This window comes from Penicillium cosmopolitanum, assembly GCF_028827165.1.
Source record: "Penicillium cosmopolitanum strain IBT 29677 chromosome Unknown utg000001l:1.0-706529.0:1.0-706990.0, whole genome shotgun sequence".
Taxonomy (NCBI): Eukaryota; Fungi; Ascomycota; class Eurotiomycetes; order Eurotiales; family Aspergillaceae; genus Penicillium; species Penicillium cosmopolitanum.
Window position 1 is genome coordinate 1 of NW_026622671.1, and position 27,039 is coordinate 27,039.

Genomic DNA, 27,039 nt, shown 5'->3' on the forward strand with positions numbered 1-27,039 from the left:
CTTTTTTCCTTGCTTTCACTTGAAGTGGCAAGGTTAACATACTCATCCTGGATAGATCGCCATTAGCTGATGATATCAGTCATATAGCAAATAAAATCAAAATATTTTCTTTTAATGTATAAAGTCTGCATGGAAAGGCACCAGTTACTAGTCCTGAGATTATTCAGCATGAGCTTTATAAAGGTCAGTTTGTGATGATCGACTGTCTATGTCAATGATCGTAGTCAACCAACATTGAGGGCTCTTATGGCTCCAAATAAAGATGGCAACGAGCGATATTTCGCCTGGTCGAGCAGACACTCTCTCATGTCTTGCTGGTAGCGATTGATAGCCTTCCTCTGATTGGTCCGCAAAGACATCTCGCTTCTCCACACCGGCTCTTAAGCGTCTAAGATCCCAGCTGTAATGACCCGTGATCTGCTCGGGAAGATATCGATTTTTCCGCTGAATGTTTTCTTGCTTCAATGAATGCAAAGTCATTCGTCTTTGACGGAACTGAAGCTGGCCTGATTGGTTCCAACATGATCGTTCTGCCGATAACTTTTCCTTCATAAGTTCTCACTGGCAATGGTGAAGTTTTCATCGGCAGTTGCCAGCAGTTCTGCTGTCGCTCTCAAACATGGATAAACCTCTAAAATGTTTACCATATCAGGAAACCTAAATGAAATGTATGTACTGAATAAGTCTCTCAATGAGGATAACAATCGCTCAGCGTTAATGGAAGCACGCATTAAGCCAAAAAGTAATGGCAACGTCAAAGGAAGTGTGACGATTTCTTATATGCGTCTCGACGAAGAAGTTTTCTATATGCGCCGCCAGTTTCTGACGCTGATGGAATCGATTCCGCGTGATAACGCATCATTTCACGTCGCGCGTAAAGCCAGCGCTCAGCTCCTCATGATGACGCTGATCAGGCTCGCTTTCTTTTTATGAAACCAAACAGTTCAAGAGTCATCGTCAGGTTCCCTCATGTGCCGCTCCCGAACGTGAAATGGTGATGACGACAAATAAATTCGAAGATGAAGGCAAATTTGCATCTTTATCGCTTTGGTTGCATTTTGACTGATCTTCACCACGCTGTGATGTAGGTGACATGGAGATGGAACAACGCCCTGATGAGCTGATTCGATTAGGCTCACATGATGTCGACAGGATTTCAATTTCTTTGTGTGGAAGCTCAATCTCAGCATCAGTGATCCTGCTTCATTTGCCTCGGCTTGAATACTCTCGCAGAGATTCTCATCAAGTGGCCACCGCATTCCTCCAGGGGTATTTCTTCACTGTTCGTGAAAGCTGGGGACTGTCTAAGCTCATCTAACCCAGCTCGGCATCGCCAGTTGACGAGCAACATCACTCGCTGGGACCAAATGAAGAATAGGGTTCTTCTTTCATGCATAGAGCCCAAAAATGTGCGTTGATTGTTATGTTGAGATCCTCCTTAGTGGTAGCAGACACCATGGTACCGGAATGTTCAAGATCCTGTCCTCCACTTGGCCGAGTGTGCATACCAAGATTGAGTGACAAGCTAATAGTAAGATGACAATGAGACTGACCTGCAAATATAGAAGGCAATGTTTATTTTCACTTTCTTTCGCTTCGCCGCGGGAAAAGGCTCATCTCCGGGCGATGCCAAGCTTGAAGCACTGGGACCTTTAACACCGTCTGGTTCGCCAGGATGTTGTAAAAGAGATATGTGAGTGCCCTGGCGCCACCTATAATCCTGACTCCCTGCTTGCAATAAATCGAGTTAGCCCTTTAATCGTCTAATCTGCTTTCCGGGCGGGATCAGATATAGAGAAAATCGACTCTGAGACGTAATGTTGAGTTGACAACCTGGGTAACGAGATGCAAGAAAAGAAGAACATCCGACGCTGGGCTCTGGGGCTCCATAGGCAAAGGGTAGACTTGATCCATAAAACAGAAACATCATAGCTTGGCACAAACAAACAAAGCCAGGCAATTCTTCGTGTTCAGCAATCTGTTATATTCGAAGAGCTGCTTGAGTCCGAAGAAGTCGTCGGGGCCGCCGATGGGCCTGTCAGCAGACACATGGATTGTTGTGGTAGACAAAGAAGTTGGTTGGGATTTAATGCCTTGCGTCGAAGACCTTGTATTATTGCTGGCGGTGCACAAGCTCCCCTTTACTAGGGCCTCCGCGACCTTGCAATTCGCCTCGTCCCCTTTTTCATTATGGAAATTGAGCAAGCCGCTTCGTTGTACCTCAACCCACGCGGAATTCTGACTAGAGCCACATAACATGGCTTTGACCGACGACAAATTGTTATATGTGTGCACTCTAGCAGTGTAAGGCAAAAAATTCCGTAATTTTTGTGAGCTTTGGACGTTGCGGTAAGCTGCACAGGTGCTGAGAATTGATGAGGTAGCGACGAAGAGAAAACTTTCGCTTAGTCGGAGATTTGTAAGGAGGATCAAACGCGCAAGGGCAGGTTGCACCGCAATAGCGACACAGTGGACGCTACCCGACCGTGATATAAGAGTTGAGATTAAATGGATATCACATTCAGTCGCCGGAGAAGCCGCTCAGCGCATTGCAGCCAGGATTATGATCATATGCGTGAGTCCCATCTTGATTCTGGTTCACAAAATAGTACACATTGCCATAGGGGGCGGATTTGCTGGCTGACGGAGAGGGTGTGGTTCGTAGTTCTGAGGCGCTCTATGCTTAAAGCTGCCACTAACAACTGTTGTAGTTCAGAGGTTTTAATTGTGTTATTTATTCAGAGGGAATACAGGAGGCTATATATACAACACGAGAAGGTCAAGTTGATTTGCAATCAACTTGATTCTTCGTATATGCAACCCGGGATTATTTCCGACGTTCCGGTTTTGTTCCTGGCCTGCGCAAGCCTCATATCACAACAACAACACCAACGAACTCTGGAAGTAATCAGCTGAGGCAGCATAGCCTGAACCTTCAATCCAGTCAACAACGGAGTTTATAGTGACCCAATCATGCGAGAAGTACAATGCTTCATAAGATCCAATACTTGTTGCCCAGTCTCCAACCCCAAGGGAGCAATCGCAACGCCACAAGACTAAAGCTTCCAGAGATAGGCGGAAACAGGAGATTAAACTTTCCGATTGCTAGGGAATATCATATTCGGATGCTTCAGGTCCATTTCAGGAGATTGAATTTCCGAGTCATTCACATGCGTCTTGACATGATTCTTCAAATCCTGGGGGCGCTTGTAAGAATCATCACAGACATGACATTTGTGAGGCTTAAAGGGCACATGGGCCCGGACATGGGATGTCATATGGTAACGCTTGGTAGCAACAGCATTGCAATTGCCCCATTGGCATGCTAAGCTGGGGGTTTTGGTGATATTGCGGCCAACATGCCACCCGCAGAGGTCCTCCTGTGTCGCAACAACAGTTAGACCTTTTGGAGACAAATTATCAGCCGAAGAGCTTACATATAAGGCCTCCGCAGTGAAAAAAGTTTCGCTGCATCCAATCCATTGGCAGAGCAATCATGAAAGTTATCTGTGGACGTGCCATTGACAGCCATAGTAATGGGTCTGGTACGGACCGCCGTCGAGGGCATCGAGATTGCAATTGTCTGGATAGGCGCGGCTTGTCCAGTTTCCACGACAGAGGCGGAATTCACCGAGGTCTGCGCGTTATTAGAATAGCTGAATTTTTTTTCTTTTTGTCATGGCGCCAAAAAAAACTATGCTGACAGAAAGCCTCTGCAGAAGTTCAGATGAGCAATGAGGTTGGGCGAAACCCGCGAAGCCCAAAGAGTAGAAATCAAGCTAATCAAGGCCTCTTACTCTTCAAAATGCGGTGGGTGGGAAACTTAATATCCAGCAAACGTGGTCCATTTGTGAACGAGTAAGTCAGGTGAGAAATTAGGGAGAAGGGAACATGGGAACATGCCAAGCGAAGTGAGCATCAGCGGATCTTGAAATGGGGGGGGGGGGCCATCGTGGGGCCAACCGCGAACGCGTTCCGCGGGACCGCGGGAAGGACAAGGCAGAGAATTTACGTGGCGTAACGCGTCGTTCCCTGAGTCGCGTGGAACGCATCTGCGGCTACGTTCGAAGTCAATAAACACGTCTTCTCATTCTGATATCAGGAAAGGCCTTACATATTTGAGGTTAGCAAGACACACCTTGATCTTCACGGCAATTGGCCGAGCATGAGCATCATGAGTCTGCTTCTGCCGGCAAGTCCATGCCATTTGGTGGTGACGCCGAGCAGGCATTCTGAGCATAACGACGTAGTGACAAAGTAGGTGCTCGCCTCTCGCCATGCTCGTGGCCTGGATGAGACCCCTTATATCAGCCATAACACATTCTCCCGGTCGTACTCGCGGGAACAGCCGAACCAGGGCTGTTTCACCACCTCTCCCTGTCAGCATGATTTCTGGTTGTTGTTGTTGTTGTTGATGTTGTTGTTGTTGTTGTTCAGAGGAATATTATTGTTGATTGTGCATAAGGAATGACAGAGACTATATAGAGCTTCCTCGAGATTGGTTTCGATGGTTCGGCTTGGTTCGTGATATGCACCAGCCTCATGTTACAACACTGGTGACTGGGAGTGGCGTAGACTTGCCGTCAGTGCAGTCTGGCATCGGCATAGGCAGAACAGGGATGAAATGGCAAGCTTCACTCGGTCATACTTGGACTGAGGCTGAAATCACTTCGTACCCGGGGAAAGGATAAGGGCCACATTTTCCAATGCATAGGTGTTTCGTATTCGATATACGAGCGCCAGGTGAATCCCCTAATCATATCAGGGCAAGGCATCATTGGCGGACAGACTCATGGTATTTGTTTAAGGAAAAACCAGGAACTGACCTGAGAAGAATTGCTCTCGCGCGAGGAATCGGGGGTGGATCTAAGCCGCAGCTGTCTGATAGCTTGTCCAGCTGAAACCAGGGCTTGAAGATCTGGCCTCAGATGAAGGCCAAAAAGTCGGTTCAATATGCTGGCCGATGCTATTCCCGGGAAAATCGTTACCTTCTTCGGTGGTCATCGATTCTTGGCCTCTCTTTGTTCGCGGATGCTCCGATGGCTCGCTCGGTCAACAGTGAGGCCGGCTCATGGCCACTGACAAGCCTTCGGATCGGACATCGGCAGGAGGCTCATAGCCGTGAGAAGACTGCGAGTTGCTAATACATTGACTGTCAACATTTGTTCGGACAGGGTAATGCCGGAGAGACGAATGAAAACACATTGGAATTTTACTGCATGGCTAAGCAGAGGTCATCAAGCCTTTGAATTGGGCCCGCTAATAAGCCAGGTGAAGTGACTGTGTCAACCACGTCTTCAGAACAACAAAGGCGCAAGCGTAGTGAGATTCAGTGGCTTGGCCGATCAGGCCAATGCGGCTGGTGAGTTTAGAGGACTATGGGGATAGCTCGGTCAAGTCGAGGTTATATTGAAGCTCGCCTATGAAGAAAAAGAATCATCAGCAATATTTATCGGGAACAGAGAGCTAACAACTGATAGCTATCGTACGAAAATCGAAATGCGGTACCGGGTGTTGGGGAGTAGGCAGGGCAAAGCACTATAGCGACTTACAAGATATCGAGCGACTTTAGATAAGAAGACTGCTCCTATGAAGGAGCCGTCAGCACATAAAATCTGCTCGTAATTTTGCCGTAGTTTATGGACTTACATTGTTGCTTATTGCTGTCCACTGCTTCTGAAAGGGCCAAGGGAACTGTGGATGAAATATATTTGTCATCAATCATCAGTAGGCAGCTTAGAAAGGAAACTTTCAACTCACTGTGCTCACAGCTTGGATCATTCAGGATCGTGAAGGTTTGCTCAATGGGTTCTCGGAGGAATAGTGGAGGCGGGGCTGATGTTCAGTATCTTCTGCATTAGCATGATTCCAAAAGACTGGGTTGCTACACTCACTGTTTGAAGACTTGATTATTGAGAAAGTCTAGGCTATTACAATAAAAGAGCTCAGCTCATTTCATTGTATGATTTGGAGGTCAATCTCCATACCAAAAAGTAGCCGCAGAGACAAATTACGTCCGAAATTCTTTGATCCAGAATCACAAAGGGATGATCGTGAACGACTGTTCTGTTAGCGAGGGGACCGGGTATTTATAAAGATTTAGCCAGGCATTCAGTCCTCGTCAATGAGATCATCACAATGAATTGTGAGGGCTCAAATATGAAATATTCTTCAGATAATCACTGGCTCAACATTTCATCATTAGTTCAAAGCAGCTCTCAGAGACATTGCGTTTTGCGCCTGGTGATCAAGAACATGAAAAACGTTTTCCGGCTATAGATATCGTTGAAACAGTCGTGACGATGTCGCAGTAAAGAACCGAGAACGTTTATCAACATTCAAAACCGTGAGTGCGCCCTTTATTGCGACGGGTGAGGTGACGAGTTCATCTCATTTCTTTTCACTCACCAGCGATGAGCCCGTTAGCCCACGCAACAGCAACTCACCAAAGGCAGGCAGACCACAGGGTTCTTCGTTGCCTACCTCGCATATCGAGAAAATCCATCACACCTGCACAATAGCAAGATAATACAAGCTATGGGACGGCACGGGACTGATCTGCGCAGCCCCATCTCATAACAGGGTTTCTTGTACAGCGAGCCAGTCATTAGTTCGATTACGTTTTTGAAGATCAATCCTCTGCGGTCAGCCGCGTCTTGCAAACGCATTACCCACATCAATCTCCTGGGAACGGATGCGGGTGGGTACTACTACTCAGAAATATAAGCCAATTAGTGCCACGAAAGGTCCACATGCGCACAAGCCTGCAATGAAATGATTGGTTGATAGTTGGTCTTGGCTCCCAGGAGACTGTGGGTCATAAATAAATATTGATGCGATCATTGGAATACCACTAATAGAGCGAAGGAATAATGAATCAACCGGTGCCATGAATAACCCATATGTGCCATAAAGCCAGCCTAGAAATGATAGGTCCAAATTCGGCTATGAGTTCCGGGAGCCTGAGCCTACCATTACACCTAACATAATTGGATAGCCCGTCAGAAATACCCACATCGAATTCCCGGGAACTAGGTGGATATGTGAAACTGGGTACCGCTGCAAAGAGGTATAAGCCAATCAGTGCCATGAATTTCAAAAATCTCCGAAGCTGAGTGTGGCCGCATAATTAGCAGGCTGCTTCATTTTTCATGAGGCATGGAATCTCGTTTATCCTTACCTCTTTTCTATTTACACTAACCTCCAAAATGAATGAGGATAATTATAAGTATGGTGTCTTGCGTAATTTGAGCGCGCAATAAACTGAACCAGAATCCAATTGCAAATTAACAAGGGCGTGCTTTTATAGTCCTGGCCCAAAAGACTTAAATAGGTTACGCTAGCTCCCACATTTCGTCTTCAAAAAGCACTGTGACTTTGAAGAAAAACATATCCTGCTTTTGTGGGATTGTTCTTCTCAACAACCAGACCGATATCATGGGAAGAGTTCTGAATCAGTTTACAAGATTTCGCAGAAATCATGGCACCAAAAAGTTCGAACTCAATCAAGTACCACTGTGCACGCCTCAGTCGTCTCTTGACAAGAAGATCTTTTACCCCAACTGGCAGCCTAGGCCAGAATGGAGACGTCAAAGAGGCCGTGACTTTGTTGGGAACCCTTGTTGGATTTTCACGAGCCCAGATGACCCAGACCTCCACCTTGACGAGATGCAACTGAAGCTCTACCGACACCTCTCCTTTCGTCCGGTATTCGAAAATTATAAGCTCGTTTACAAGCACACCTACGACCCTCCACTTGAATGCATCACCAGCCCAGCTGCTTTGGAAAACGCAAGACCTTATTGCGTCGGAGAATATCGGTAGTCACGCCATTCTCTGGAGCGAAGCCACCGTCAAACCTATCATAGCCTTTTATTTCTAAATGTAGCCCAGAAGTGGTCTACACACACATACAATTTATTAACACCAGGCGGTGCAGCTGAAAGGGCAAGTGGCACTAATAAATAAATACATACAGTATATGTTCGTAGCAAATGCCGTGTCTGCTTAGAGCCCATAAATACATGCTTTTCGTAGATGTCATCTCAGCTACCAATTTTGGGATGGTTCTTGTGGGTTAGTAATTTCTAGCTGGCTGGCTTGACAGTGCCTCTTCGAGTGTTCACATCCCTATTTTCGGCAGTTGAAGCGCATCTTCCCATTATGGCGCGAGGAAATAGGTGCGGCTATTTGAGGGGAGTGCCTCATCTGTGTTGGTTGACATAGCTAGGCGGCGTCTAGTCGGCCCGTGGCGATTGCAAACAGTATTGAGGCTCGCACTGTTTCTAAGTTGGGCGTCAAATTTTGATCATCTGACGGCGATTTTGTGCCCAGAAGAACTATATGTCGCTCCAGTGTGGGGTCCACTTCTGGTATCGAAAGAGGAAGTGCTGCACGGTCTCTCTTGTTTGTCTACATGCACATTAATCCGTCTCTGCGAAGTTGCTTCGGTGGAGAAACCATTGAACTTAGCCATTCCGTTCCGGAGTTGGGCCAGCGTGCTCGCTTCTTTACACATCATCTCTCTATCCCATAAACTTCTCGGGAAACCGTTGAAATCAGCTGCCTCTCCCCGCCAAGTCTTCCATCAACCACGAGCTGGCTCTTTTGGTGCGCAGATATCAGCAAAATGGAATATCGGCCACCGGCTGTGGCTGCACAACAATATTGGTCCGGAAAAAGGTTGTGCAAGCTCACATGGTAGAGTTCATGGCCTTTGCATAAATATTTTCATGCGACGCATTCCACGGGTGAAGGATCTTACCGGTATACGAGGAAACAGTCTGTTTGATTCCACCTATCTTATTCAAGTGGCCAAAGCTTGATATTGAGAAATTTTTCAAACGCTTGATGGGGTCCGCAGTTTTTCTACCATTTGATCAGTGTCTCTGTACATCGCTTCCGCTGGCTGATCACATAGATTGGCAGTGTTAAATCTCGTGTATATCTGGCAGAAGATGAAGGCAGCCTACCTGTTAAACAGGACCTTGAGCCGGCTTAGTAATTAAATAGACCAGTCGAGTTTTACGAGTCCTTATCGCATGCGCAAGGTGGTATGCCTATTCAGCAAGATTTGCTGATGAGAAGATCTCCGCCAAGGTGTATTGATGCGGGGAGATTGGGCACAGGGTCAATTCATGCAAAAATCGTCATTTATCAACTAATTAACGAAAGTAGTTGAAATTCCCTCATCCAAGGCTACATAATGGTGTTAGAGTGGCAGACCGCCGATGAATTACGTTAACCAATACATGCGAATTTGCGCTTAATTCGATGTTGACGTGCGTGGTATCTCCTTTCCGCGCAGCAGAGCAACTTTCTATAGGTCTATAGGGTACAAAACGAACAAATTGTTATATCTCCCTTTGATTAACTTCATTTAGTTTAATCAATGGGGTTATTGTTAACTTGACTTTTTTGACAAAGTTTGCCCAAGTTTGAAATTCACGACCAAGCGTGTAGGAGTCCTGCCGCAGTTCACCATTAGGCGGCATTTGAGATGTGGCGAATCGATCAAAATTTCGATTATTGCTTCCGTAAGAGCCTCCTTTTTGATCATGAATTTTCCAGGCTTCATGACTGAAGTTGCCTGATCCTGGATTCTGATATATGGTAACCGCTAAATTCATGGTTAGAAAATCGGCTGGGGCGCACTTGGCTCCAAGATATGAGTCTTTCTCACCAAAATTATCGAAGCCAGACGAGCAACGGACACCACTGAGCTGAGCATTGTTTTTTCGATGCCGGTTTTCCAAAGCCAGTTTTCTCAGAGGCGAGGACTCGGATATCCGGAGTTTAGAATTTGCTTCGGTCAACTTGTGCCCCGATGGAGGGCGAAGAAAATGCGTTGTAGGCCGCGATTCTCCTGAAATTTTTTCTTCCGGATCCCCTCCCACATCCCTGCACAAGAGTTACTGTATTCCACCTTATTAGTAGTCTGGTTTTTCTTTGACAGATCGTTTGATGTGCCCGAATTTATTGGATAAAATAAAGTTCCAATTTGCGGTCGCTAAGAATCGTGGAAACTCCGTTCGTGTAGGTCAGCTAAGTATTCAGTTGTGTTCGAAGCCTCTGTAGTCCTTCGTACTGCTTGCCGGGTGGTCCGGCAAGTCTCTGAGGCCGTCCTATTCCGCTTAGGTATCTGCTCACCAAAGGCGTCCTGAGATGAGAATGATATCACTGACCCAGTGAACTCCCTCGACGATTGCATGCTAGCATCGGTTTTATTTCTCGAAGACATCTTTGGCTGAGACTTAGGTGAAGGTATCGCGAGCTTGACAATCCGTGATTTTCTTCTTGTTCCACTGAGAAGCAAATGTTTGCCGTCACTTGAACAACGATTTGGCCTTTGGGCTAAGTTGCAACCGCTATCATGGGACTCGCCTTGAAAATTTGACTCGTCTCTTGATGCAGTTTGGAATCCTATTTCGCAATTAGGGTCTTATTCGCAGCCTTCAAAAGGTACAGGATTACCGTTTTCATCGCTGGTAGGTCTTCTTGTCCGCTCGGGCGAATGTCGAGTCCCATCCTCTTTTCGGCGGCCTCCTCGAACCATAGCAGAAATCTTCGATAACTGAAGAGAAGTCAAACAGATAGGCTGTTACCGAGCTTCATAGGGTAACCAAGTTGACTCATTTGGTGCCCAGAGCCCCACTGGTTATGCAACTTTCAGTTCAAGAGCATGCAAGTGAAATGCTCAGGGAGGGAGATGGAAGTGAAGTGCTCAGGGAGGGAGATGGAAGATTTATCAGACAACTGAAAATGTGAGGCTACAGGGGATCTGTACCTCGTTGATATTTGTCGAAGGGTTGGATCATAGTGGGTCCATGAGCAAAGAAAGGTGGCCGGCTTCGGTTGGACCAGGTGCTGGAAAGTACTGTAACGTGATCGCCTGGCGCATTAATAATCTTCCGAAGTTGAGCGCATTTATGGTATGCCTCGCAGGCACCAAGTTACAGGCTAAGGCTAGTTGCTGTCTTTTTACGCCCTTCGCATTCACTTTTCAAACAGTTGCTGTTTTTTCTGTGAAACAACACCAAGATTCCTGTCAGTATTTTAAGAAACCCTCATCCGTCCTTTTCGGGCGACTCAAGACTTATTTTTGACACAAACAAACATTTCCTCTTTTAATCAAGCTCCACCTCAAAAAGAACGGTATCTTGTTACCCGATTTTGTTTCTTTCCCCAGCGCTTTTCGAGGTCTCGAGACTGGGACTTCGAAACTTTGATCCATCATACATTTCTTGCTATGAATTTGTACTTCTAACGTACACTGCTATTCCTCCTACAAATCCTTTTGATTTTTGATTTTCAAACTATTTATATAAATTTTGATTCCTCCGAGATGGTCAGAGTAAAGTTGTTTTGAGAAAGAACTTCAGCCAAATTTGAAGCCGCTTGAACGATGTTCTTCAAATCGGCTACTGCGGTAGCTGCAATGATGGAGGCTTCCATTGTGGGAGCTCACCTAGTCATGGTCGACCCTGTCCCTACAATTCAGACCCTTCAAATAATTCTCCTCTTGACGCATCTGGAAGCAACTTCCCCTGCAAGATCACGAGCGATTATTCTGTCATTGAGGAGAACCATATGGTAAAGGGTGAGAGCCAGTCCATGGTCTTCCACGGGGGTACTACTCACGGTGGTGGCTCTTGTCAAATCAGTATTACTTCGGACCGTGCCCCTAGCAAAGATACTACATGGAGCGTCATTAAGTCAATTGAGGGTGGGTGTATGGATGCGACCGAGAGTGAAGTCAGCATGGGGAACAGTCCAACGATGGTCACTCCTTTCTCACTCAACTACACCATCCCTGCCAGTGTTCAAGCGGGCGAATATACAATTGCCTGAACCTGGTTTAACCGTCTTGGTAATCACGAGATGTACATGAACTGTGCCCCCATAACCATCACCGAGAGTAGCTCTTCCTCGAAGGGATTTGGATCCGCTGAAATGGAGGAAACCTCCCTAGAAGACCTTCCTCCCCTATTCATTGCCAGCATCAATGGTTGCTTGACTAGGGAGCTGTACGATATTCGTTTTCCCAATCCAGGCAATACTATTGAGTATCTTGGACCTGACGAAAGGCTTATTGGACTTGACGACAACGTTTGCTTCACCGGTTCTGCTGCCTGGGGAACGGAAGGCTATAGTGCTACTGGGGACTCTGTCCTTTCGGCTAAAGTCTCCAGTTCGACCAAGTTTTCCGCCATAACTGCCGATGATAAACCTTCCACTACGGCTGGTAGTACTGCAGAGTCTCCAGCCAGCGGGTCACTTTCCGCGAATGTGGCGAACTACATCACCAAATGTGCGGGCTCTATCAAGAGCGCTCCAATAACCCTGGCCTCCGCCATTTCCGTGGTCAATTCTACTGTCGACAGTTCCAATAGCTCTATTTCCGCCTCCAGCTCCAGCTCCAGCTCCAGCTCTAGTACGCTCGCAGGGTCATGTTTTGAAGAAGGGATCTGGAACTGCATAGGAGGCACTTTTTGGCAGCGCTGTGCTGGAGGCATCTGGACATCTAAACAGCCAATGCCTGACGGCACTGAGTGTACTTCCGGCCTAAGCCAAAACTTTATCATCAAGACTGCGTCTTCCAAGTCCCAAAAAAACGATCATCTCAAGGATCATAGACACGGTGCCCGAAGGCACTTTTAGACACCCTATGGCTCAGATAATACAGATCTGGAGTGTGTTTACTAAAGTTCTTTTCATTCCTCTACTTTAAAGACGTCTGGTACTTCAGAATTTGGCGTTCCTGAAATGATGCCGTTAACGGGATGTATAAACTTGTTTAGACAGCTAGGTTATGCAACTTGATAATTTGCCTCATTGCTTACAGCCTTGATATATTCCATAATCTTCTTCTGCCGTTCAAGGGACTCATGGAATCAAGAAATTGATTGAGATTTTGACACTTTTGATGCTCTGTTTTACTCCCGTGACGGTCTCAAGGCGATAGATGAATACTATATTAACTACACCTCGCCTACCCCGAGGTCACCGTATGCTGGGATAAATCAACTCCCACTAATGATCGGTTAGTTAGACAGGAAACCCGCATTTTTTGTGCTTCGCATGATAAATTGGTACAGCCCGTGTATTGAAAATCAAGCATATGCATCTAAAGGGGTGGTTTCAATTTGCCTATCAGTGCATGTCTAACTCTGAATGAATCAGTTTTTATCTTGAATTGGTTTTGCTTGAGTTCATTCGCTCCGGATACATATTAGTACATATGCTTCTAGTAAGTGCTGGTACTTTGTTTTGTTTCCTCGCGCTACATATTGTATGCAAATTGCTCCTCCTTAGTTTCCCCAGAACAAAAATACTACTCATTCGCCATCGCTAAGCTCCCAATTCTTTGTTGCTGTCAGTTTTGTGGCCTACCTTGAGATCTCTGCTTTTTATTCGGCCAAAATGAATCCCCCTTAAATGTCCGAATCCTAAATTTGGCCCTTAGTGGGCGAGGGACTGTTCTGGTGGAACTCGGACAATTTTGTGATCCGCCTTAAGTTTCGTTTTCTGCAAAAGGGCGATTATCACTGTTGGAAAAGTACACGTCCAAGCTAATGCTGCGTCTATTTGGCACCATACAGAGTTTCTTCCAGTAGTTGTCATTTCAGGTGTCGATATCTTAGCAGGTCCTAGCCCGTGTCTAACGGGGCTATGCTACGGATGTGGGCCACTGGTGGCACCGATTGGTTGAAAATTACTTGGCAGGCATCACTCTATCCGTCGTGTGCATAATAGTACTGGAACACGATGCGCAATATGCAGGCTCCTGAGAGCTACGTTCAAGATTGATCAATTACTTCACTGAGGATCGTGCACATGAGGATTATACAGGAAACTAACTGACTCTTCCCTTGTAATAACAAGGGTCCATCTTCCCAGATTTACTTTGCTTTAGCTTCGTGAGAGTCTCGCACATCTGCTGATGATAAACTTGCTTTTCGGATGGGTAATTGATATCAACGAAAGCTTCCAAGTGACTCTAGATTCAAGAAGTAGCGTGAGGCAGCAAAGTAAGAAAACTTCCTTTGTACAAAGATGACCTGCCCGAATTCAATACCGGGCTTCACATTTAAGATTAAATTCTACTTCAAAAACTGGTTCCTGTTGAGGCAAGGTCATCCCCACTGAAACTTTAGCAGTCGTCGATACCAGCCCATGTTTCAGTTGCAAGAGCAATACTAGAGTCATTGAGGTACGATGATATCGGAACGATTTTCATGATACTATACTAAATTTCCTTACTAGTCTTGCTGTTTCAGAGGCTGATCGCAGAGTCAGAAGCCCATTTGATCAATCCAGCGGGAAAGGAGCAAGAGGGTGGCCCTTTGCGATTTGACCACTGCTTTCTAGATGCTTTTGGTGCCGCTTTTCTTGCTGGTCCCAAAGCTCTCGTATCCTTAGCATCGATAAGCGGCTGCCGCCCCAGAAACGGGGAAATTCCCATCTTGGAACCCAAAAGTAACCACCAATTAGATTTTCCTGATCATCGAGCTTCAGATTCTCCCAATAAACTTTCAACCACATGCATGGGTTGGTCTCGTAATCTTTACATGGATTGCGTGCTTCTGCAACCACCCCAACCACGTCCTTTACGTTCTCGGACGTATACCGCCACATCGGATTACCAGAGCTGTCTATATCTTCCAGGGCAGAGATTCGCTTGGTGCGATCCGAGATGCTAGCCAGAGAGTCGTTTTTATAATTCAACCGGTACTCGAATCGATACTTGGCTGCGTGATGCGGTCCACATTGGATGATCACGAACGTCGATCGGCGTAAGCTTCCCCACCCATCTACTAGATCATTGTTAGTGGTGGCTCGGTTGGATGCCGACTCTGATGCGCTATGGCTGACTGGACATAGGCTGACTAGAGACCCATTGTCAGGAGTAGCATTATCGGTGCGACCTTCTAAATGGTTGCTACGTTGGCGAGATGAGCCCGCCGCACCAAGCTCTTTTCCCATCGAAGACGGATCGGCAGAATGATTCTTCTCCGTGGCATCCCTTTCTAATTCGGAGTCGCTCATCCCCACAAGCCTCTCGCGGCCTATATCATCTGAAAGAAATGGCGAAGTCTGAAGATCTCCGGTAGCTTCAGGGCTACCTTGACGCCATGGGTCCTCACTGACTCTTTGGCCAGAATGACTACTATGACAAGAGTGCATGGCTGGGGTACTCGCAGTCTTTTCTTGATCTTCTGACTGGAGCTGGCCGTCGACTGTGTTAAACTGTGCATCGAACTTTTGGGGATCGCTTAGGTAGTAATCGCTCAGAACACTATGAAGCTCTCCAAGCATTTGATTTTCCGAAAACGAGAGCTTCCCTTTCTTCATCAATGCTCGGTACGTATCCATGCACGCTTCCGCATATTCTTCAATTCCTACATCGTCAACCTCTTCGATGTCTTGCTGCTGCTGATCACTGACGTAACTTATCCATGGCTGGGCTTCGCCGCTATCAGCGTTGTCGGGGGCTAATGAGCCTTCAGTTGCTGCCCGTTCCCCAAGTTGCAGGGCCGAGTATTCATCGATTAGGTGTTCGAAGCTGCCTTCTTTGCCGATATCACCACATGCACGTTTTTTTTTCCGGAGTGAGCATTGTCGGCAAACAGAACAATGAAAGAGCAATGGGGTGAGGTGATCAGCATCTGGATAGACTCTCAATGCTATTTATATCAGCTCCGAACGACCTAACGCAGATACCAGAAATAGCACTATTGTGCTCTATTTTCAATTAATAGCTACATCGTTTGCACTGTATTGCAATCAAAAGCTGTTCGGTGAAGTTAATTCATAAGTTTGTCAATCAGAAAAGCAGATCCGCAAGCACTTGCTTGAACGTACAAACCCTGGCCTCAATGTACGACGGAACCAAATGCAGCATGTGAATCACCTTCAACTTTGATCAGCCAAAAAATGTCAGTAATGATTAGTGATTAGAAGAAGATCAGATGGCCTCATTTATGCCGCCTCTCGTAAAATGAGGGGGGGCACGTTGAGACGTGATAGCCATTACACAGGCGCTGTCTAAAGGACTGCTAACTCGTAAAAATTCTTAATTCCTTATCAGCGGAGCAATAGTTCCCAAGCGTCCTTCATCATTTCGATTTAAGCCATGTTGGACGCTTCTCATCTCTCATAGCTACTCTTCGGTATTGACTGACGTCAAAGCCTTGCACTTAGCTTAAGATCAAAGTAACCGTTCTCGTCGCACTAGCGTGCTATTTTTTATGCTTAAGTCTTCAGACAGCAAATGAGTGTGGCTGCTCCGTCTTTTTGGGTCGGCGAGCTTTAGTCTGAATCGAGAATAGTCGAGTCCTCATCTTTAGTTATTGTACAAAATCAAGATATCAATTCCCGAGGCGCTCATGGGATTATCCTTGTATTTAAAAGATCCAATGCTGTATTTAAAGACTGAATTCTGAGTGAGACCACTGGCCTACAGATCTAAAACCAGACGCAACAAGAAAAAAGGTAAAGGATAGCATGAAATACTGCTAACGTCCCTACACTTGAAGTCGCCTCCTACTACAAGCACATTGGGCCGTGCTGAGAGAGATCAGCGCAGAAGTTGTGGTGGCAAAAGCTGAAGTATACGGTGAATGAAGCGAGCTTGCTTCTGGGTGAGATGAAAAAGGGAATACATGAGGCAGGGAAACTAATCGAGAAGGTGTGGTAGTTGACGTCCCGTCGCACGCACTGGCGCTCTTACCCTCCCAATGTGCAGCAGATAACATGCCAATAATATTGGGAGCGCACCGGCTAGGACCATTGGTCCAGCCCAAAAGGCGATTGGCAATGTCCGAGGCGTAGCAGTGAGTGGCAATCCCCTGACCCAAGTTACCGCTAGAGGCAACAGTACCAGAATTGTACGCCCGGGCGGCCTTGTAAAATGAAGCCACGTCTGTCGAACCGCCCTCCTGAGCTATCAATGCCTTCAGGCCGGGCCCGGCTGGGGTTCCCTCAACACCATCTAGGATCATTTGATGAATTTCGCTTTTGGGACAAGGGTTTTGAATGATTCCATCCTTATTTCATGAACCAGAGCCCTCGTGGCTTTGCATTAGTCCCGGATTGATTACACCGTTGTCAGTCGTCTGAACACGAACGCACCCTTGACTCTCTTGCATGACGATTGACAAAATGAAGCGGGCGTCGACGCCGCTCGACTTCGCCACTTGGTGAATGGCATCCTTGATGGAATCGGTCTCGTCTTGCGAGTTATTGGGGAGACTCCATTGGGAGCAGCTGACGGATATCACACCTTGATTATTCTCGAACATAGATTCAAAGGACCCAAGCCATTGGTCAATGCTGGGCCAGCCATTGGAAATCATACCATTACCACCCAATACCGCGGCATAAAGACCAGCGTTGCGCTCACGAAAGGGGATTTTCGGCCTTGCCCACGAGACTAGATAGATTGGAAGAAGCATTAGACGCTTCAGCAATCAATTGGAGGCTTAGGATTGTCAGAAAGGGGGACCAAATCGCCATTTTGAGACCGAGAAAGCGGCTGGTTTGAAGAAAAGACTGAACTTGACAGAAAGAAGTCCTTTTGATGTGTAGTCCGACTGCTATGTACAGTAGTATTGGAACTTATCGAGAAAATCTAGAAAGGTTTGAGTAAAAATGTACCTCGAAGTGGGAGTGGAAAGCCTGTACTGAAGCTCAATCTGATTCCGCCACGTTGATTCAATATAGCGGAAAAAATGGCATCATCAGCGGCTAGATGTATAAAAAAAAGGCTCTGTGAGAAAAGATGCTTATTGTGTTGACCACTGAAAGACAGATCCCATTGATGCGCTTAGAAAGTAGCGCCAGGAATTTAGTAGCTCAAGAAACTTTTTATTGATGTCACGAATATTGCAGACGACTCACGCTTCAGAAAGAGCATATCAGTTGACAAAAGGTATCAAATCTCAATCCATATATGCCCCAAACCGTGATGCGTATTGAGCTAAGTCACTAGCTTGTTTAAATTGCTTTGAAATCCATGGAAAAAAGGTATGTGTGGTGCGGATACAGCGGTTTACTCAGTGCAGATTTAGAAGGTGCTCTGTATCACCACCTATGCGCGAGCGCTTTTTGGCTAGGAAATCATCAAGACTAAACAAACACAACATCCCCTCACCATCCCTCAAAAAGGAGCCCTCGCCAAAGCGTTCGCCTGAATATCCCAGGGACTTTTGCCCAATTCTACCAATCTTGGACCGAATTCCTTGAATAGTACTTCAATATCGAGACCCTCCTCATGAATCACTTTTTGGTACCTATCCTCTGTACCAAGGAGTGCGATTCTCCAAGTTCTTTTCCATCGTTCAATTGCGACTGTTGTTTCTCCACAACGCCCAGCATCAATAAGCTCCTGGGGCGGCAGAAACTTATTGATGCTGAGGATAAAAGAGGTTTGGGATAAGCAGGAAGAGCGTCACAAAATATACCTGGAAAGCGATGGTCAAGATAGAAAGACCTTCTCTTTCTCCTTTTCCACTAGAGTTGTCAGAAAGGCCTTGAGGTCACCGATCAGACTATGTGACTGGAAGCTGAACCGAGGATTTCAGCAGCAATGAAGTTTTTCAGATACGACTACGCCACAATGAATCTGATACTGCCCATGCGAGATTTGGTCTCGGCTAGCATAGTGTTTTCAATGCTGATAATTTTTATGTGGTAGCAACCGGACTTCCTACTCTAAACGTGATTGAGAAGCACTTATGTTTTCAAACGACCTTCAAAGACAGCGGTCGGGCTATATATTTGATTGTGCAGAGGAATTTGTTTAAATTTGTTTATAATTGAATAAAATTACTTTCATTGGATGAATCGAAGCATACTACCGAGCTCAGCAGAGATATCTTGAATATAGATTATGCACATGACTGACAATGGGCTTTGATCCAGAGGGAACATACCTGGGATCCTCTGAATGCAAGACGATACTTTGATACCTCGCGTGGCCTTATATCTTGAACCAGTCATGGCAATATTTGTATTGATTGCTTCTAAGAAAGAAAAGCTCGTTATGAGAGAAACGTGATACCCTGGAAATCCCTGTCAGGGATATACAAAAGGCATACACGCTGACGCAGAACGGGGACCCACATGGCGCATCTAGTTCCCTGAATGCGAGAAGGCATCCTTCTTTTTTGCTTTCTCGCGCTACGTCTTATATCTGAGAGTCGGCTAGAGCCTTCTGAATAGTAATTATTCTTTTGAAAGACACGATCTTCATCTAAAGATACGTGAGACCCTCAACAGCTTGCTGTGTTTTACCGAACTCCTAGGCATTGACCCCTTCTATGTTGTACGCAGAGAGCTTAAACATCTTCTAGAGAGGCTCCGTGTAATGACCGTCCATGTAATTATCTGGTGTTGGTGTGGTCCTTTATTCCGGAGGAATGAAAACGCTCTGGTCTGGTTTCCCAGGCTTTTGACTACTGGAGCCTTAGGATATCCCTTGCCGACGAAACCGTAAGTTTATATCAGGTAGCTGCTGCTCTCTGTTTTATCCTAGTGACAAACATCGATATAATTTGAAATCCCATCCATCCCTTTCTCTACTTTTACGCGCTTGATTTCGACACTTTCAAGAGGCCTGGAAAAGGGCTGGATGGGTGGAATGAAAGACAAGACGATCTTGATTAAATGGCTATATAGGTGATTTAAAGAGTGCTTGGTCATTGATGATTCCTACAGTACTGACTTTGTTGAGAAGCCCTGGTCAAAATTTGCTCAAGTTCCATTCATTGAGAGGCCTATCAACACTCAGTCCCTCTACCGGCCATCATTTGGATGATGTGGGAGTGATTCAATTGATGGGCGACGTCTAGCGCACTTTTAGCCTCCTTATTCCTTCTCGTAAGCTCAATGCCTTTAAATCCGATAGCCTGTTCACAAAGGGAAGATTGCCATTGCGAACTGCGGCAATGAGATAAGTATCTCCCTTTTGGTTGTTCTGGCAATTAATGTCAAGTCGGCTGTCGTTCAAGAAAAGTGGAACTACCGACATTGAACGCGTTTGGATTGCCAACCACAGAGGATCGTCTTCCCTTTCGTCACTTGCGTTGAGCCGAATACCATCTGCCTTGAGCAGCATATCCACTACCTCATAGGCGCCTTGATAAGCAGCAGCTCCAAGAGGACTTTGTCTGCCATCTCCTTGGATATTTGGATTCACTCTGTGTAAATGTGTCGATGAAAGAATACAGGAAACCATCCGGACACTCAGTGCGAAAACAGGCGATGTAGAGAGCTGTGGTTTGCCTTCGCGGATTGGTGCCACCCCTGAAATTGATATCCACTCTGCTGTCATTGAGAAAACGCTCGCTGATATCGTCCCGCCCGAGGTGTACAGACAGCCAGAAGGCAGAGTTGCCTTGGTGGTCCCTGCAATTTACATCAAGGCGTTCGCTGGATAGGAGCAAATTGACTGCACCTAGCTGATTGTAACAAGTAGCAACATGCAATGCCGTGTACCCATACCGATTTTTCGCGTAGAGATTGATGTTCCTGTGTTCTAGCAGTACGTTGATGACTTTGAGGTCACCGTAGCGCACTGCTTGTATCAATGGTGTTTCGTTGTCCACGTTAAGGATAATATTGACATCTGCACCCAGCTCCAGAAGAAGCTTCATGGTATTGGCGCTGTCAGGAGTATTGGCGTGGTTTGAAAAAAAGTTCATCGAGACTCGGGCCGTTCTGAAGCATCTCAGATACGGGCACAGTCGGTCGAGAATGCAGTAACATCCTGGCTATGATTCTGTCGATGGCGTCACCCTGCATTAAAGCAACATGAATGGGCGCCACCCTTTCATAGTCCGCCACAGTAGGGTCTGCGCCACACCTAATAAGGAATTCGGCTTTCTGATAGTCCCGCGTCTTTACATAGTACCACAGCATTGTTCGACCCTGAGAATCCGATATATCGACATGTGCATTCATGCATTTCAATACATCCAAAAAGCTCTCGACATTCTCTTGAGAGAGGGCTTTCAAAAAGCGAGTACGTAATTTTATGATGCTGGACTGAGTGAAAAGTCAGTGCTGCAATCCCTTGATCCCATTCTATGTAATGTAACTTACCATTGAGAGGTTTTGTGAGGCTATCTGAGATGTGGAAGTAATCAGAGTCGAGTGAGAAGAGCGGTTGAGGATAAATGGTGAGAAAAGAGCAGGCCGCAGCTATATTTATACCACATCCCGTTGGCAAGGACTAACCTTACAAAATTTATATCGTCGTATGGAACCGCATTCAATTCCTGCGCCCTCAACGGGATACCGCTTGCGTTCTAGTACCGCTTGCGTTCTAGTACCAGCAACAAGCATTGAAGCTTCAAGGATCTCAATCCCAGATCCTAGAGCAATCTGTTCCAATCCTGGGAAGGCCGTAAGTCCCCTCGGAGGCCCAAGCAGCTCTACCGCCCCTATTATTGCAAGATCAGGTTGTTTCAGTGACTAGGAAAATACGACCAAATTATTACGACAGCATGATTTGAGTCATGCCTAGTCGATACCTGTCACGGTGTTAGTAGCTTGTATGGGTGTTTACGCCCACTTTACATGCGAAAACAATATTATGGAATCTAAGCACGCGCTGAACCATTAACCAGAGTTAAAAAATGTGGTCAACTTCCTCTTTCGGAACTCGACACAATTGTCTGCCGTCATCCTCGTCTTGTCAATGCAATATCCACACCAATCTCCTGGGAACGAAGTGGATGCGAGAAAGGGAGTACTACAATAAGCAGATATGACTCAAATAGTGCCACGGATTACAATACACACACATACACGAGTCTTCAGTTAAATTATTGGCCGATATCAGGCAATGGTTCCCAGGAGCATGTGGGTCGTCCAAATCATAGCATCATTGGATGCTATTAATGCTAGATCAGGTTTGCCAATGAAAATGGGCCAACCGGGTCCATGCATGCCCCACTATATAGCCTTGGTAAACATGATTGGCGCTGGCCTGGCTGTGAACTTATTGAGTCCTGGGAATGACAGAGCTCGTTACCATACCATTGCACGTTATGGACGACACCCGGCCCGAAGCGAGGTCATGGGCGAAGAACATATAAATACATGCGCCTCGTCCTGATTTATCATGTTCTATACGTGGAAAATCAACCGAGCCATCTCTAAAACTGAGTGATCTTATCTTTGTCATCAAGATTCAAGCGTCGGTGATTTTATTCGGAGATGTCAATCGAATTTACTTCGAATAACCACTACCTCCAGGTGGGAACCAATCGTGGCAACATCCATGTCTTTACCGAACCAAGATCAGCCAGTCATTCTGAAGACACTCTTCATATGGCTATGCTCCCAACCAGCAATGTCTATTCTTTTGAAGATATCGGTTACTTGGACAACTTTCCCCCAATCAGTTTCTTCTCTCCTGGTCATATACCCTGATAGAATATTGTGTTTCTCAACGAGCACGTCCTTGATATTACTCAAGCCCTGGAGGTATAAGAAGGAAAACGAGAAGTTACATATTATATCAGGCAATGATAGTATTGAATAGTATCAAGGAACAATTCACATAGCCTCAATTGAACCTTGAAACTACCCTCACTCATGTGAGATATCCTTGTGTATTGACAGTAAATACTATTTCCATTGAATGCCTGAATATCGACACCGACGGCCTCAGCCTTTCTAACAATAGCCCTTGCCTTCTGCGCAACAGGCACATCAATCATCTTACCATCCAGAGTCCAAGCTCCGCGCCCGCGGCAGCAGCTTTATCATCAGCAATCGCACACCGCACCGCCCACGTCGTCTCCTCCTCCTGTGGACCAAATGTATCGTTCGCAACACTCACCTGCGACGGGTGAATACACTGCTTGCCATTGAATCCAAGTCGGTGTCCATGAAGACACTCCTCCTGCAGCACAGCCGGCGGCGACCCATCTCTTTTCTCAGACTTGTATGTTGTGCAGACGAGATCGATTGTCGAGGGGAGGTTGGCTGCGCGTGCTGCAGTAGCGATTGCCGAGCGCGCGAAAAGGAATTCCAGGTACTACCTCATTTCAACTTCATTCTTAATAAATACAGTACTTTTTTTTAAACCACCAGTTCTAGCCGGGGCCTCGTTAGAAACCCTTTTCGGCTGTTTGTCTTACTCCGATTGATTCTTCCATGAATATTATGGTATACTTTGGCCTAGTCTACTCAGAATTCTTGTGTTTTGAATATGCCCGCAAAGGCTACACCTAAATCGCAGTGGCCAGTGCGTAATGCCGTTCCTATCTCGGGTTCAAGGAGAGGAGACATGGGTACGTTGTGGACATAATTGTATCAGCCCTATCCAATTATGGTAGGTGTTATGGTAGGCTCAGGCTCCCAGGAGCTCACAGCCAAATTTATGCCAATTATTTCTACGGGGGCTTTGTGGCAGACGTGGATCATTCATAGCACCGATTGGCTCATTCTTCCTCCGATCTATTATCGGTATCCAATGATCGCATCAATATAAACGACCCACAGGCTCCTGGGAGCCATGGCCAAATATCCACCAATCATTTCATAGTCGACTTGCACGCATGTGAGCCATTGATGGCACTAATTGGCTTATATTTCCTTGTTGTAGTACCCACTTCCCCCCATGCGCTTCGTTCCCAGGAGATTGATGTGGATAATGCCTTTGCAAAGACGGGGCTGATCGCAGAGGTTTGTTCTACGAAAACGTAATCGACCTAATATCTGACCCACTATACAAGGGACTCTGTTGTAATGGGGTTGTGTGAATCAGTCCCGCGCTGTACTATAGCTTGCATCTGCTTGGTATTGTGTAGGTGTGCTTCCCTTTTCTCCGATATACGAGGTAGGCAGTGAATAACCCTGCAGTTTGGCTGGTAGAGATCCAGGGCCGCAATATGGCATGGTATTTGCCTGTCTTTGATGAGGTATTCATTGGGTAGGGTGTCGTGCTCATATTGGTGGGTGAAATGAAATGGTGTGATATGTCGCCGCCTCACCTGTTGCAATAATGTACGAGCCCATGGTGGTAAATGTTGAAACGGGTCATCGATGCTTTTCTGCGGCATGCTCACCACTGTTTAAACGGTGCCAACAGTGATAAAAGGAATTGCATATATCGAGTCGCCAGGAAAAATGCGATGTCTTCGAAATGTTGTGTTCAAATGGTGTGTCAGATAAATAACCATGTGTTTAACTGGCTGCAATTTAAGAGTAGTTTGTGTTTAAGCCCTCACAATTGATGATGATGATCTCATTCACGCAGACTGAATGCCTGGCCGAAATGCTATAAATACCAGACTCGTCACCAGCAGAACCGCCGTTCGCAAGCATTCCTTTGTGATTTGGATCAAAGAAAGTCGATCATGATTCGTCTCCGCGGCTACTCTTTGGTATGGATTGACCTCCAAATCATACAATGAAATAAACTGACCTTTTTTATCGCAATGGCCTGGCCTTTCTCAATAACGAAGTCTTCAGACAGCAAGTGAGTGTCATTTCCCAGTCATTTAGAGCGTTGCTAAATCGGAAGACGCTCGATATCAGCCCCGTTTCCGCTACTCCTCAAATAACCCATTGAGCGAACATTTCTGGATCCCGAATAGCCCAAGCTGCGAGCACAGTGAGTTACAAGTTGCCTTCCTGAGCTACCTACTGATGATTGATGATAAATAGATGCCATCTTTTATACAGTCTCCTGCAACGGACAACATTATCCGAGAACGTAAGTTTCGAACTTTGCAGCAAATTTCAAAGCAGATGTCATGTGCTGACAACCCTCTATATAGGTTGGCAAACTTTCTATCGCGGGTCACTTGATGTCTTGTAAGTCATGCTATTGCTTTGCCCCTGCCCATTCCCAACAGTCAGTACTACTTTTCATCTCCGTACGAATGCTATCCGTTGGTGGCTCTTTGTTCTTCAGAAATTAACTGATTGTTCTTCTTCTTCATAGGACGCATGTCAATACTACGGCCGACCTGACAGAGATATATCCCCCTCCCTCGTCTTCAAACTAGACCAGCTTGAACAACTGATGGGCCAAGCCATCAGTTATACTACGCCTGCGGCTTTGTTGTTTCTGAAGTCGTGGTTAAAAGGCCAACTCGCCTGGCGCATCTGCTTAGTCATACGGTAAGTCTCCAAGGTGTTTTCGTCTCGTCGACATTACCCTTTCCGATTGAGGGCCATTTATCAGTTTATTAAGAACTTTTTCATATTCCGACAGCTTTTAATCTCTTGCCGACCTCCGATTCGGAGCCTCGTCGGCAGCCATAGCCCGGTTCCATGCTAGGCTGAGTGAGCCATCGCAGCAATCGACGACATCGAAGAGAAGTCCAGCATCGACGGCCACCGAAAAAGATCATGGTCTCTCCAGGTATAACATAATCCAGCAATGAATCGGGCTTTAGGCCACAGGCTGAGGGCCGGCTCTACCAAGCCCTGATTGCAGCTCAGCAACCGACAAGCCAGGTCGCGGCAGTGGATCTATCCCATGTCTCTCCCCATGAGAACAGACGCTTTCAGGTCAGCTACTACTTCATTCAACCCAAAACCCATGATCCTCTCCTTCAGTGGAACATTGTCCTGACAGGTCTGAAGATTTACCTCCCACACGAAAACCAAAGACGAAACAGCTATGCATTGGCAGAACTTGCCAACATTCATTTGCAGCGATACGGAGTGATCCTGGGCCCTCCAGATGTAATCGAACTGAGCCCGCTACATCTCTGGTTGGCTTTCGCTGATCCCAAACTACATCAACGGCAAGTCTGTACCACCCTTAGCCACCAGAAGACTTGCTGATATGGAGAAGTAGTGAAACGTAGCACTGCTTCGGCTGTTCCTACAAGTCCGATCGAGATAGTGTATTGCGGCTAGTATTGGGATTCTCTCTAGGCCACGAGCACGGTCAGTGGCGGCCAGTTGCGAACACCCATCTTGCGCCAGTTGCTGACAATTGGTGCTAGATCGAGTATCACCAACGGCAATCTGTTTGTCTGTGGTCAATGCAGATGGTATTCAAAGCATCCCCCGTGGCCTATATCTTGAATAAGGGAAAGAGTACGTTTTCAAGACTGGAGGTTGGGGATAACTGACCTTTTTGCCAAACCGCTGATATGAAGACAATTTTTCCCTCCCAAAGGTGGCTGCAAGCCAGTCGAATGCTCTCCCCATGATGTCATCCCGAACGGCACGAATTCACCAGCGGACGAGCGTCGTGAATTACGGTCGTGAATTACGGCCGTTCGATTGCCGCAGCGGATGCAATTGCTCAATTATTACTCGAAGGATGCCAGGTGGGTTTGAGATAACTGGTAGAAAAGTCGTACTTATTGACCTCGGACGTAGCTGACGTAGCTGTGATGTTCTGCCATTGTGGGTCTGTCACTTGTGCCCGACGCGAGACGCTGCGACGCGTCAGTGCACGGCCTTGTCGCCACCGCCGGGTGCTGCCTTAGGTCGGTATTCCAGAGAGCGTTTCATATCACGAGTCCCAAGAGAAAAAAGAAAAAAACACGCGAGACGAACCGGAAACCAGCGGGTTGTATACACGATGCATGAGCGAGAATCGTCTTTCTGATGAATTGTCATCCAGATGCGCCCTGCGGGAATCGAACCCGGTTCGTTAAGGAAGCTAACGTGGCATATTCGACTAGACCACGCGAGCAGATGCGCTGGCGTCGCGAGGTTTGCCTCACTATATCCAGCAACTTCTTAGAATATCATAGCCACCATTAGTCTCGACCAGTACTCAGCTACATTACCCCTTCGAGCTCCACAGCAGTCTCTCATTTGGCCATATAATGGAATATGATATTCGAAAAGAGGGCCAGAACACCCCTGAATCGCTGACAGTCTGATGGTTTTTCCAATTCTACTGCTACCATGTACGTGCGCGGCTGAGGATATATATTGCGCAATATTGGATGACCATTTATCGACATTACCCAAGAGCTGTGTACAGAGAAATTCGAAAAACAGTTTCCCCTCTGGACACACACATGTTGTTTCTCGGGTTTTACCTGT

General features: G+C 46.4%; 6 protein-coding genes across 6 annotated transcripts; 1 reads left to right on the forward strand and 5 right to left on the reverse strand.

Moving 5' to 3' along the window:
- Positions 1–636: 636 nt before the first annotated feature.
- On the forward strand, positions 637–933 carry N7509_000001 (uncharacterized protein; the record flags this gene model as incomplete). Its single annotated transcript, XM_056624648.1, has 1 exon — positions 637–933. One exon carries the CDS (start codon positions 637–639, stop codon positions 931–933), a length of 297 nt encoding a protein of 98 aa, XP_056494749.1.
- Positions 934–14,310: 13,377 nt separating this feature from the next.
- N7509_000002 (uncharacterized protein) lies at positions 14,311–15,375 on the reverse strand (the record flags this gene model as incomplete). Its single annotated transcript, XM_056624649.1, has 1 exon — positions 14,311–15,375. One exon carries the CDS (start codon positions 15,373–15,375, stop codon positions 14,311–14,313), a length of 1,065 nt encoding a protein of 354 aa, XP_056494750.1.
- A 1,173-nt stretch (positions 15,376–16,548) lies between these two features.
- On the reverse strand, positions 16,549–17,003 carry N7509_000003 (uncharacterized protein; the record flags this gene model as incomplete). Its single annotated transcript, XM_056624650.1, has 2 exons — positions 16,549–16,639; positions 16,780–17,003. 2 exons carry the CDS (start codon positions 17,001–17,003, stop codon positions 16,549–16,551), a joined length of 315 nt encoding a protein of 104 aa, XP_056494751.1.
- A 51-nt stretch (positions 17,004–17,054) lies between these two features.
- On the reverse strand, positions 17,055–17,456 carry N7509_000004 (uncharacterized protein; the record flags this gene model as incomplete). Its single annotated transcript, XM_056624651.1, has 1 exon — positions 17,055–17,456. The coding sequence occupies one exon, from the start codon at positions 17,454–17,456 to the stop codon at positions 17,055–17,057; it is 402 nt and encodes a 133-aa protein (XP_056494752.1).
- A 2,393-nt stretch (positions 17,457–19,849) lies between these two features.
- On the reverse strand, positions 19,850–20,657 carry N7509_000005 (ankyrin repeat domain-containing protein; the record flags this gene model as incomplete). Its single annotated transcript, XM_056624652.1, has 2 exons — positions 19,850–20,201; positions 20,230–20,657. The coding sequence occupies 2 exons, from the start codon at positions 20,655–20,657 to the stop codon at positions 19,850–19,852; spliced, it is 780 nt and encodes a 259-aa protein (XP_056494753.1).
- A 2,069-nt stretch (positions 20,658–22,726) lies between these two features.
- On the reverse strand, positions 22,727–23,171 carry N7509_000006 (uncharacterized protein; the record flags this gene model as incomplete). The annotated part of the gene is made up of 2 exons (XM_056624653.1): positions 22,727–23,050; positions 23,154–23,171. The coding sequence occupies 2 exons, from the start codon at positions 23,169–23,171 to the stop codon at positions 22,727–22,729; spliced, it is 342 nt and encodes a 113-aa protein (XP_056494754.1).
- Positions 23,172–27,039: the final 3,868 nt, after the last annotated feature.